This window comes from Sinohyriopsis cumingii, chromosome 12, assembly GCF_028554795.1.
Source record: "Sinohyriopsis cumingii isolate HCF-2022 chromosome 12, ASM2855479v2, whole genome shotgun sequence".
NCBI lineage: Eukaryota > Metazoa > Mollusca > Bivalvia > Unionida > Unionidae > Sinohyriopsis > Sinohyriopsis cumingii.
In genome coordinates this window covers 11,568,378-11,580,203 of record NC_142972.1, presented here as the reverse complement: position 1 = coordinate 11,580,203, position 11,826 = coordinate 11,568,378, and the positions used below count along the sequence as shown (strand labels likewise).

General features: G+C 35.9%; 1 protein-coding gene across 2 annotated transcripts in view; it reads right to left on the bottom strand.

Annotated features, from left to right (window-relative positions):
* Positions 1-56: 56 nt before the first annotated feature.
* LOC149786007 (inhibitor of apoptosis protein-like) overlaps positions 57-11,826 on the bottom strand; it is a 101,831-nt gene continuing 90,061 nt past the window's right edge. For both annotated transcript variants that reach the window (XM_089976296.1, XM_089976297.1), the window contains 2 exons: positions 10,576-10,686; positions 57-625 (listed from right to left, as the gene is read on the bottom strand). In XM_089976296.1, coding sequence (XP_089832422.1) covers positions 246-625; positions 10,576-10,686 — 491 coding nt within the window. In that variant the 3' untranslated portion in view covers positions 57-245. The remainder of the gene's footprint in view (positions 626-10,575; positions 10,687-11,826) is intronic.

Sequence of the window (11,826 nt, the reverse complement as noted above, 5' to 3'; positions counted from 1 at the left end):
GAGTTAATGCTTATGTGTGGGAATTATCAGCATCAAAGCATCTGCTTCACCATTACAATGTACATAATGTTAAATACAAAGAAACTGTGTTATGAATGTTAACAAAATTGTACATATTGATATTTTGTTGAGTTTACAGTATATATTGTCCATCTATCTCTTGGAAATTAAGATATTGAGGTTTTGAGTAATATACATCCCAGAGAACACCAAATGTCATTGTAAAGAGGTCATCCCACAATTCTTTACTTGAGCAATGAACAAGTGTGAATAAATAACACTGTTAACAAGATCTGAGGAAACAGGGAATGAAGGAGTAGAGTGACAGCAGAAATACTAAGTGGTGTAGAGCTAATTGACATAGTAACAGAAGTCATCATCATGGCAACCTTTTCAAAGGAGGATGTTGTAGTGGAAACTGATGTTGAATTTTGCACATCATCCTGGGTAACTACAGGTGAACCACCTAAGTTAAGACGCTGCATTAAAGTAGGTAGCACTGGTGGCTGTGCTTCACCAGGATGACGGGGCCGTCTGGCTTCCTCTTCTTGTCGCTGCCTCTCAAAGTCTTCCTCTTTCCAGATAAAATCAAGGACTTCATGTGCAGTAATCTCTGCACCATGCTCTGCAAAAGAGAGAGCATCATTTTACCATATCTAATATGACAAATCTTCATCATCCATTCTGAGTATTCGTTAATTGCACAACCTTCTATGGTGGTTCTTTCTGCAGAGCAACCACCAAAACAAAAACTTAAAACTCAAAAATGGCTGCCATGATAGGAAGCACTTTACCAACTCCTGAATTATTTGGAAATACAAATATCCTGGGGAAAACATATTAGTTCTTGGTGTGAATCTACTTGATTTTTCAAATGAGGTACATCAAAGTCATTTTCAGGATTTACAGAGAATATTTTAGTTTACAATAAGACTGTAGGCACAATCAATAATGAAGAAAAAAACTTTCTCTTGAAATGGATGCAACCTACCAGGATTGAATAACTCTTAAATTAAATATGGCTGGCTCTTCCTTTTTAGTCTTTTGAATCTAAATACTTTGCATGCAGCAACATATGCAGAGTAACACTTTCACAGAAGGCTCAAAAATATTACAATAATCAATATATTCTTAGATGAGAATCTCCAGTTCCAGTGTGGACACCTACATATTGGACTGATCTGTTAAACAATGGATGCAGTAATGACAATTAATGAAGGGCCTTGTGAAACAAGACTTTTCAACAACAGTGTCTGCATATTTAAATGCTACCAAAACAGAAGTCCATGCTTGCCCACTTCTCCCATCTCTTCTTCTGTATGCCGCCTTTTCTCTTACCACTCACTGTGCCCTGTAGGATTGTCTTTGACAGGCCAGATGAGCGTGCGATGTGACCATACCATCTAAGACTGCATTTCCTAAAGGGTCTAGCATATCGTCATATGATCCAATTGTACTTTGGATTTTAATGTGCACCTCCTCATTAGAAATGCAGTCTAATTATGAGATTTCAGGATCCTTCAAAAACATCTCATCTCTAGGGCATGGATTATTCTCTCTAGTTCTGCTATCGGGATCCTTGTCTCGCATGCATACAGATATATGGACATGCATAAGCTTGATCTTGGACCCAAGCATCATAGTGCTGTCCTCCAAATATACTGCAGCCTAGCCAATGCAGCTCTTGTCTGCACAATCCTGGAAAGAATTACCTTAGGTTTTGTATCTTCATCAGAGGCAACATGACCTAGGTGCTAGTAAAATGCCACTAAACTCAGCTTCTGTTCATTCATTCTTATTTTCTTTTGGATGCCACATGGGTTGCTTGTCATTAGCTTGGTCTTTTCACCGTTGATCTCCATCCCACACTTTAGTGAGGTTTGGTTGAGACGGTTTACTAAGGTTTCCAATTGTTGTTCATCTCCTGCTAAGCCATTGCTATCATCAGCGAAGTACATGTTGGAGATTTTTCTGCCTCCAACATTGATACTGCCCTCATGGTTTTCCAAGGCATCGGATATGATCCTTTCCAGATAGAAGTTATAGACAACAGGGCTGGATTATCCATAGGGCAAAGTGGGCAACGTGCCCAGCACCTCCGAGGCTCAAGGGGCCCCGTATATTATCGTCTGATTTCACAGGCAGTGTTGTTAATAGTACTGTAACCTTATCTCTGGACAAGGCTGGATTGCTATGTGCCCCTATGTCGGCTGTGTCCAGGGCAATCTGCCACACCTTGTTGAAAACTTTCTTTGAAGTCAATGAATATTAGATATAGGTACTGTTGATGTCTGCAAGATACTTTTCACAGAGGATTCTAAGGTTGAAGATCTGTTCAACAGTGATACGTCCTTCCTTCAACCCAGCCTGTTCTTCGGCAAGGATGTGCTCTGATTGGGGTATCATTCTATTGAGGAAGATCTTAACCATAACCTTGATTAGGTCACTGATGATGCCGATTGTTTTGGTAGCTCTAGCAAAGCTACAGATTATCTTTCTTGGAGAGAGTGATGACTAGACATTGGGTCCATGGGTGGGCCATTATCCTGTTTAACTGATAGTGCTGCACATTGTTCTGAGAACTTCTCTTACTGATGTTCCTCTTGCTTGAACAAGTTCTGCTGGTATATCATCTGCACCAGCTGACTTCCCTTTTTTGTTCCTTTATTGCCGTCTGTAATATTTCCATGAGGATTGAGTGGTCAGCCTCTATTTTGGTCACTGGGAAGTTTAACACAACTTTGTCTCCAGAATTCTCATGGTTGTAAAGCTCTAAACAGTATTCCGTCTGTCTGTTAAGATTCTCTTGGTCTTCTGTAAGACTCTTGCCAGCTTTGTCATGGATTGTGGTAGATCTTCCCGCTTCCTCCTCTGTTTTCTTCTCAAATCAGAGGTCAAGGATATCTGCTGTGACCCAGAGCTTCTTTATCTATGTTTCCTTAGGATCTCGCTGACTGTACCTAATACTGCCATGTTGAAGATGGTGATAAATGAGTCTAGGTTTATTTTCTTCAGCACCCAGATTTGTGAGTGATGCAAATTTTCCGCCTAATCATCTAGGCCTCTTTTATTTTGGAGGTAGATACTTGCAGAAAAGTGTCATTTTTAAAGCTTGGCTACTTTTTTTGCAATATGCAAGTAGTACTAGCAAGCCAGCATTGCTATATACATCAAAGGCTATTCATACTATTTGAAAAATCAACACGGCAAACAAAAGAATATAATGAAAACATACACAATTGCAACATTATTTTTTATCGTAAATATATAATTTAAAAGATGGAAAAACTCAATCGCCAATAGATTTTCACCAAAACAGTATTAACTATAAGGGTGGGATATAGAAGTGGAGAAGGCATTTTTAAATGGATGTTATTTAGTCAAATATATAATAATTTATGTTGTATGTGGAGATTTTATTCTAACAAGCCAGAAGGGTTCCTGGACCAAGTGATATCAAACCCTGGCGGGAATCCCACTAGAAGTCATGTTTCCTCTGATTCCAAAGACTTCCATACAGCTACTTTTGTAAACTGGAAAGTCCAACATGTCCAATCCATAAATAATTTTACTCTGATTATTACAAGACCACAGATCTCACAACTTCCTGTTTGCCTGTCAACAGGAAAAGTGCATGGTTTCTCCTCATTAACTTTCCATAACGTACCGCCAGTATTTCATGCCATGCAACTAACCAACCCAACCATCTAATGCTGGGAACTATTTAACCACCCCACCTTAGACCAGTCAAATTATGATTTTAAGCCACATTTCGCCTGTAACTCCACACCATAGTTATCACCATAACAACAATAAATGGTACTTGCCGACGGCAAAACAGTTCCTTCTCGTTTGTTCCATTATATAATTTACCAGTCTCTAATCATAAATACTGCACCTTGAGTCACACAATCAACTTAAACAATTAGATTTTAATAGGGACTACTGAGTGACAGGGACAGTTATGCAGCTGCGACCTTAATTCACCTAAAGTAAACCATGGTGTCATGGAAACTCACTAACACTTCCCTCCGTGACCGTTGCGCCTAGTAACTGGCTAATTATTGCGGTCTGAAGACATTGTCCCCATCATCGACTTACCATAATCAAACAAGTAATCACAAAAATCTGAGAAATCCTTAAAATGGGAGCTATGAAAAAATGCGCATACTCCAAATTTCCAACATTATTAACTGACCATGTGAATTGTTGGTGGTAAGAATTTCAATAAGAACTAGAGTATTTATCATCAAAACTATCCTATATATTAAATAAGTTCCCAATGATAACGGCTTTGCTATTAGTTTAAGACATGTTGCTCTTTTTGGGGGTAATTTCTTCATTCCACGCATGTGTCAGCAATTCAAATCTAAGGTTAATCATTGATGAATACAAGAGTGTTGTGTTCTGGCAGGGATTACTACTGACAAAGTGAGTGTTCTGAAGGATTTAACGCCATGAACTAAAAGAAGAGGGACTATACCTACCATCTGCATACAAAAGTCAGTCGAGACAAATTTATTAATTAGTAGAACGCAGCCTGATAATATGCACGATCAACAATGTTGATGCACAAGATCAAATCGTGTCTTTTCAGTTGTGGTTTGCTACCAGTCAAGTCAGAGGATAAGGAAAGGTGAAGAACAACATCTTCAATCTTTATTTTAAAAAATTCACTGTCAGGTTATCAACCTCTGATTAAAACCAACAGCTGATAAAACAGGCATTATGTCAATAATGCCACCAGTGTGCGATTACGTGGGAAACGATTATATACATTTTTAACTGTTGTACATTTTCATGAGTTTGATAGAACCGATTATATACATTTTTAACTGTTGTACATTTTCATGAGTTTGATGGAACCGATTATATTCAGTTTTAACTGTTTATTTTTCCCATCGACTTTGCATTCAAGCTATTCTCATTTCCACATTTTTTCAAACAATTATTCACACCAATTATGTATGTGTCCCGCTCGATAACTTGAAATGCCGTATTTGACAAGTATGTTCATTCCAATCCGTTTCCGTTATGCAAAGATTCATTGGGCAAGTAATACTTTTAACTACATTTTATCTCTAATGCTTGCCCCCGAGATCAATGATGCCAGAAATTTTAGAGACAATTTCGATAAGTGAAAAGATTGCAAAACATTCCAAGCACTGCAAAAATAAATTAAAACATGTATATGACTGAAAAGATGAAATAGTATTAGTACATGAAAACAATAGAGGAAAACCAGTAAAGTGGTAAAGTATTTAAGTATCTAACAGAAATGCAAAGAAAACATGAGCCCCTCCATGTCAACTATAATATGACGATAAAATTGCAATATCCATGAAAGACAATGCAATGTTCTTAATAAATAGTTAAGTGAACTTTCATATAAACTTGGTTAGAGGGAAGAAATTTTAATTCTGTAAATTTGGAAGAATACTTGAATGTCAAGATATCTGGCAAACCTCAATGATCATGATCACTTTAGTTATATAATAATAATAATAATAATAATAATAATAATAATAATGAGGACTTTTTATAGCGCCTAATCTTTAGAAGCTTTCAGCGATTTACAACATTAGACAACACCTATAAGATAAAAAGTATATAATGATATGATTACAAAAAACATAGACCATGAAATTAGAAAACATTTATAAAAAACATGCTGAGAATATTTAAGGTAGGAAACATTATTTTGTCTTTAAGTTTGTTCTTGCAGTCGAAATAAGTGAGTTTTGAGAGCACTATTGAATAGCATCACTGTGTCTTTGTGTCTAAGTTCAGTGGGCAATTCATTCCACTTTGCTTGGCCCTGGTATGCAAAAGAACGCTGTCCATATGACTTTGTTTTCATAGTAGGAATAATGAGTATACAATTGTCAGAAGAGGAGCATAAGTATCTTGCTGGTATGTACACATGAGTGAGGTCGGATAGGTATGTTGGACTAGAGTCCGACATTGAAATGTAGCACAAAGAATACATTTTGTGTTTGATTCTAGATCGAATGGATAGCCAGTGTAGGGTACAGAGCAGCGAGGAGGTGTGCTCTGATCATGGTACTCTAAGTATGATCCAAGCAGCTGTGTTTTGAACTTTTTGAAGTTTCTGGAATAGATATTGAGATGAACCAGACTGAAATGAGTTACAATAGTCCAGTCTTGAAAGTACTAATGAACACACAGGTGTTTTAGTGGCATCAACTGAAAGATATTTGCGAAATGAGATGATGCGTCTCAGCTCAAGATATGCAGCCTTCCATATGTTCATGACATGTTGGTGCAATGTGAGAGTACTGTCCAGAGTGACACCTAGGTTTCGTACTGATTGTGTGAATTTAATATTGGCATTGCTGATATTTATTGTTTGAGGTAAAAGGATGTGAATGAGAAAGTCTTTGTGTTGTGATCAGAATGGCCTCAGTTTTATCATCGTTCATCTGCAGCTTGTTACATGTCGTCCATGATTTCACATCAGAAATGAACCTCTCTATACCTTGGATGGTAGCATCAACTGCACTTGGGTGGCTAGATTTGTATATTTGGATGTCATCAGCATACAGTTGGTGCGATACTGGATGATGATCTATGACACTAATGAGAGTGACTGAGTGTATAGAATGAAGAGAACAGGTCCAAGAACAGAGCCCTGTGGAACACCACAACATAGATCAACTGGGCTGGAGTGTATTCCATTTGCAGATACAATTTATGTCCTGTTGACTAAGTAGGACTTGAACCACAGTAAGGCTGTATCATGAATGCCAAATACATGCTGGGGACGATGAAGTAATATATCATGGTCTATTGTGTCGAATGCTGCAGACAAATCAAGGAGGCTCACCTTAGAAAAGGTTGTTCTATCCCAGTTTGTATCTCATCTAAATTCAAACAGTCTTTTTAGCAATGTACAATCTGCATATCACCCTTGCCACAGTACTGAAACAACTCTTCTAAAAGTAGTTAATGACATTCTCTCTGCGTTAAGGATAGCGGAAAGATAATTTACAGTCCTCACGAAAGAGCCAGTTTTAAAGTTGCACTGTACGATGTAAATGCAACTAGATAGAACACACTCACCAACCTACTACCCCCAAGAATATTATGTACATGTCTGCTGTAACACATAATTAATCTGAATATTAAGACATATGCATTGTTACATATATCTAATCTGCATTGCTTGTTAGGTGTTTTTAATTCTTGTTTATGGGTTGTTTAAACTTGTATTTAGTAGCTGACCAGTAAACTCAGTGACAGTTTTGTAAAAACAGTGTTTACCTTTCCATAAATGAAGGATCAATATCAGGATTATTACCTCAAGCTGAGACAAGGACACTGCTATTTTTCACAGACCTAGACCTGGTCATGATGACTGTTACATGCTTTACCATGATTCTTGTAACAGACTTTCTAATAACTTATTTTAAGATCAAAGAGTCATGATCAAAATTGGGGGCTCATGTATGGGACACCACATTTTCTAAAATATTTCAGAAAACTTAATGTTTTAGAAATGTAAATTCATCTTGTTTTCAAATTTTCTAAGCCCTGATATTATTTCACATAACTTTTTTTTGTGAAACCAGCAAGCTTTGACAATGTCTTTTAAAGTGGAGAACTTGAGTTTAAATCCTTTGAATGAATGGTTAGAGTCCTAGACAAAGGATGAGTTGATCCAGCATACTAGACAATTGAGAGACAATGGCTTCTTAATCAACTCAAGAAATAAAAACAATATTTAAATGCTGGATTTGGTAGAGAAGAATATTTTGTATAACTGATTAGTGAGTCTCCATCTTGCTCTAACTTGCATGTTATTGAATTGAAATTAAAATAAAAGAATGGATCGGAGTTAAGAAAGATTGGGCTTCAAGAGAAAGAAGAGACGCAAACGAGAGAGAGAGAGAGGAAAAAGATAGGTGAATGAAGTTAGAAAAAGGATAGAAACAAATACAGTTACAGAAAAAACAATTGCAATTAAAGAAAGATAGAATCACATTGGGATTTAATTCAAAATACTATTATCTTTGTATTCTAAGGAAATAAATGTTTTGTTGAATTTTACAAAGTTTGTCGCTTCTCACTCTATTTTAAGACAATTAGAGTCATGATACGAATATCCAGGCCTATTTAAGTGTGATAATGTATTACCTATTTATAAGACTGAAGTAATGGATGATCCCTCCCTTTAATTACAGACCGATTTCAGACTATACTAACACTGTCTAACAAATATTTGAAAACCTGTAACTACCCTTTCCTACTTGTACCCAAATGATAATCTTTTCCACAATGAGCACTCTGCTTTTAGGAATTCCCATTCCTCTCAAACAGCCCTCACAAAAGTCACCAATACTATATATGATTAAATGAATAAATGAAATAGGATGGCTGTTTACCTTGACTTTATAAAAGCAATGCATTTCCTAAATAGTTCTTATCTTTAACATAGAGGGCAATATGCATATACAGTAAACATTCTTCTGTAATTGTTAAGGTTGATGTTCCCCAAGGGTCATGTACTGTGCCCACTGTTATGCTGAATCTTTAAAAATGATTTTCCATTTTTTACAAGAACTCTAATACAGATTTTGTTTGATGATGACACAACGTTGCTTCTGCTCCTTCCATAAATACCAATGAAACCAAGTTAAAATAAGATCTGCAGATTACGGAACAATATTGCAAGAATAAAATTCTTCTAAATTAAAATAAGCCCGAGCAAGAGTTAATAACCACGGCACAGAAACTGGCTCAAATAGACCAGATGCATCTGGAATTAAATCTTAAGAAGAAAACCATGGAAAATGTTTCAAGTCATGTACTTCTTATCATTCGTGCTGACGTCATTGTGATGTACAGGCTAATAATGTATGAAAAATTATTTCTTGTAAGATATCACTTCTCACAAATATTAAGGAATAAAGCCCTCCTGATGTCCAAATGGATATTTCAATGCATGTATTCAACCATCGCTTGATTACTAACCTAATGTATGGAGAAACTGCTCTATACAAGACCTTGATATAATTTTTATTTGCAAAAATGCAGAATACTTGTAGATAAACATTTTGAACCCTTGTTAAAAATCAAGATGCATTAAATAACTCTATGGTCTTAAAATAAGTAACAGAAAAGAGTGAGAAGCAAAGAGCTTTTTAAAATAGAACAAATAATTTATTTCCCTAGAATACCGAGTTAAAAGGTATTGCAAATTGAATCCCAAATAATCCTCGAACTACAGACAAGTAATTATGATTAAAGTTCTCAATACTCTTTAGTGGAAATCCAAACTAAATCCAATGATGAAGGTGTTGTTGTGCCAGTAGTGGTCCATGTAGTGATTGTTGAATGACAATAATACAACACAAGAATATACCCTTACTCGAAATTTTACTATAAATTCAAGTCTTTATTTCCAAGATTGTTGTTTTAGAGCACTCTGTGTTTCCAGAGAAGAATCACTTCAGTTAAATAATTTGAATAAATAGCAGACAGAATTGTACCCAGCACTGCATTATTGCAATTATAGCAGACAGAATTGTCACGAGAACTGCATATATTGCAATTACAGCAGACAGAACTGTCACGAGAACTGCATATATTGCAATTGTAGCAGACAGTATTGTCCCCCAGCACATCATTTTGCAATTATAGCAGACAGATTTGTCCCCATCACTGTATATATTTTGCCATTTTAAAATATTTACTGGTTTTACTCATGCCCTTAAGCTACACTCAGTTAGCCTTTTGACAATCTTTACTGCATATTTCTATATCAAATTCTCTCTTTTGACAATCTTTACTGCATATTTCTATATCAAATTCTCTCTTTTGAAATCTTGTATATCCATGTGGTATTACGCAACCCAAGCACCTACCAACATTTTGAATTACTAGGTTAAAGTGATACAGAATCAGTTGTTCCATCCATATCAAGCAACAAATTAGATGCAACGTTTGCTAATTTGGAAGTAACTGAGCTTTGGAATTGTACCTCTCATGTGATAGACGTCTTGTTTTCTAACTATTATCATATTTTAGCAATACGAAAAATTATAACATCAACTGATTAATTTACTGTTCAAACACTGTCAATTATTTAGCCAAGATTTAATTCTAAGACCATTTTTTAAAATAGAACATCAGATTACTGTGTTGTAATGGAGAAGTGTCTGACCCAAACGTACCACAAAATTTCATGGAACTAGCTTTTGGGATGCCTTTTATAACCTTCTGGGCACTAGTAAAAATGTTAGACCTATATTAAGTACCCCTCCCATGGCTAACAAGAACTTTGGCAGGCATCAATCCCTGATAAAACATTACAACTTTTAGTAAATATTCTGCTAATATTTTGTGTGGTAATTAATTTTGTAAACTGCAATAGAACAACTCTTAAACAAGATTGTTAATTTGAACCAAAAACTGAGAGAGTTGAACCTTAAATTTGACTTTAAAAGAATTTTAAAGTGAGACAAAATTTAAGTTGACTACATCCTGAAGTTGAGATGTTTTATGAAAGCAGGGCTTGTTGAAAATGATTGTTTAAACCTGACATATTCTTACCTCTCTGTCTACAGAGGATAAGAATGGAGTTGCGAACTGTGTCTCGTGGATATCCCATCTCAAGCAGTGTTATAGCTGCAAGTGTCTCCAAGGGGTCAATGTTGATAATCCCTGTAGCAGAAACAAAAGGTGTTAGGAAATAATAGTATTCCAAAATTATGATATGTCACTGCTAAAAGTGACATAAACATAGAACTTAATAACATAACTATGTATTCCTTTTGTCACACTTGTATTCCATTATAATGATACAAGTGAGTTAACTATATGCATATAAATCCAGTGGCATCACTAGGGTTGGTGTTACCCAGTGCAGTAACTCATGGTGTCACCCCCATGGACCTCCTTCCTGCACAAAAATTCAAACTTTTTATAGACAGTCATTTTGGTGTCACCCCACTCTGATAGTGTCACCCAGTTTGGTCTGCACCCCCCTACTGATGCCACTGTATGAAGCTGAAGTGACATGCTGTATGTTTACAAATTGTATGAATGACAAACTAGAGCGTACAATTCCATTATTTTACAAGTATAACAAATTCACACAATTAAGAAACCTTGTAGATCATGTAAACATGTATTATCCCCCTATACGACATACAATATTTGCAGCAGGGAATAGTGACACAAAGAGAGGTCCAAGTGGGCCTGATATTGCTTAAGTGACATTTGCCTGTAAGTCAAATATAGGAGCATCTGGCCTAGAAATCTGTCTCAATATGATGTCTGTTGAAATTTTTTCATTGCTGCTGATTGCATATATCATGAAAATGAATATTTCAAGATTTGTCTACTTTCTGCATCTTCATCCATATTTGAGCACTCTTGTGTTACTTTACTTTGCATTGTTTGTTATTTTCTTTTATTCATTATATGCTATGGATAATTGTATTTTTGGACATGACCATGCCCACAATCAAGTTCATTTTCTACCTGACTTGAATCACTGATTTTGGTTTTATAAACAGCATGTACACTCCAGTGGCCTAGTGGTTAGAGCATCTACATCAGATTTGTGAGATCAAGGGTCTGAACCCTGGCAAAGTCATACCAAAGACTTATAAAATGGTACTCATAACAGCTGCTTTGCTAGGTGCATTAGTGTTAGGACTCATCAATATCATTAAAATAAGATCTCCACTGTTATACTTGAAGATCTGACATAGGTTTTGGTAACCTGTGTTATTACCATAATTACTAATGTTGTCAACCAATCAGATGAAGTCTTATATCTTTGCATTTGGAACTGAG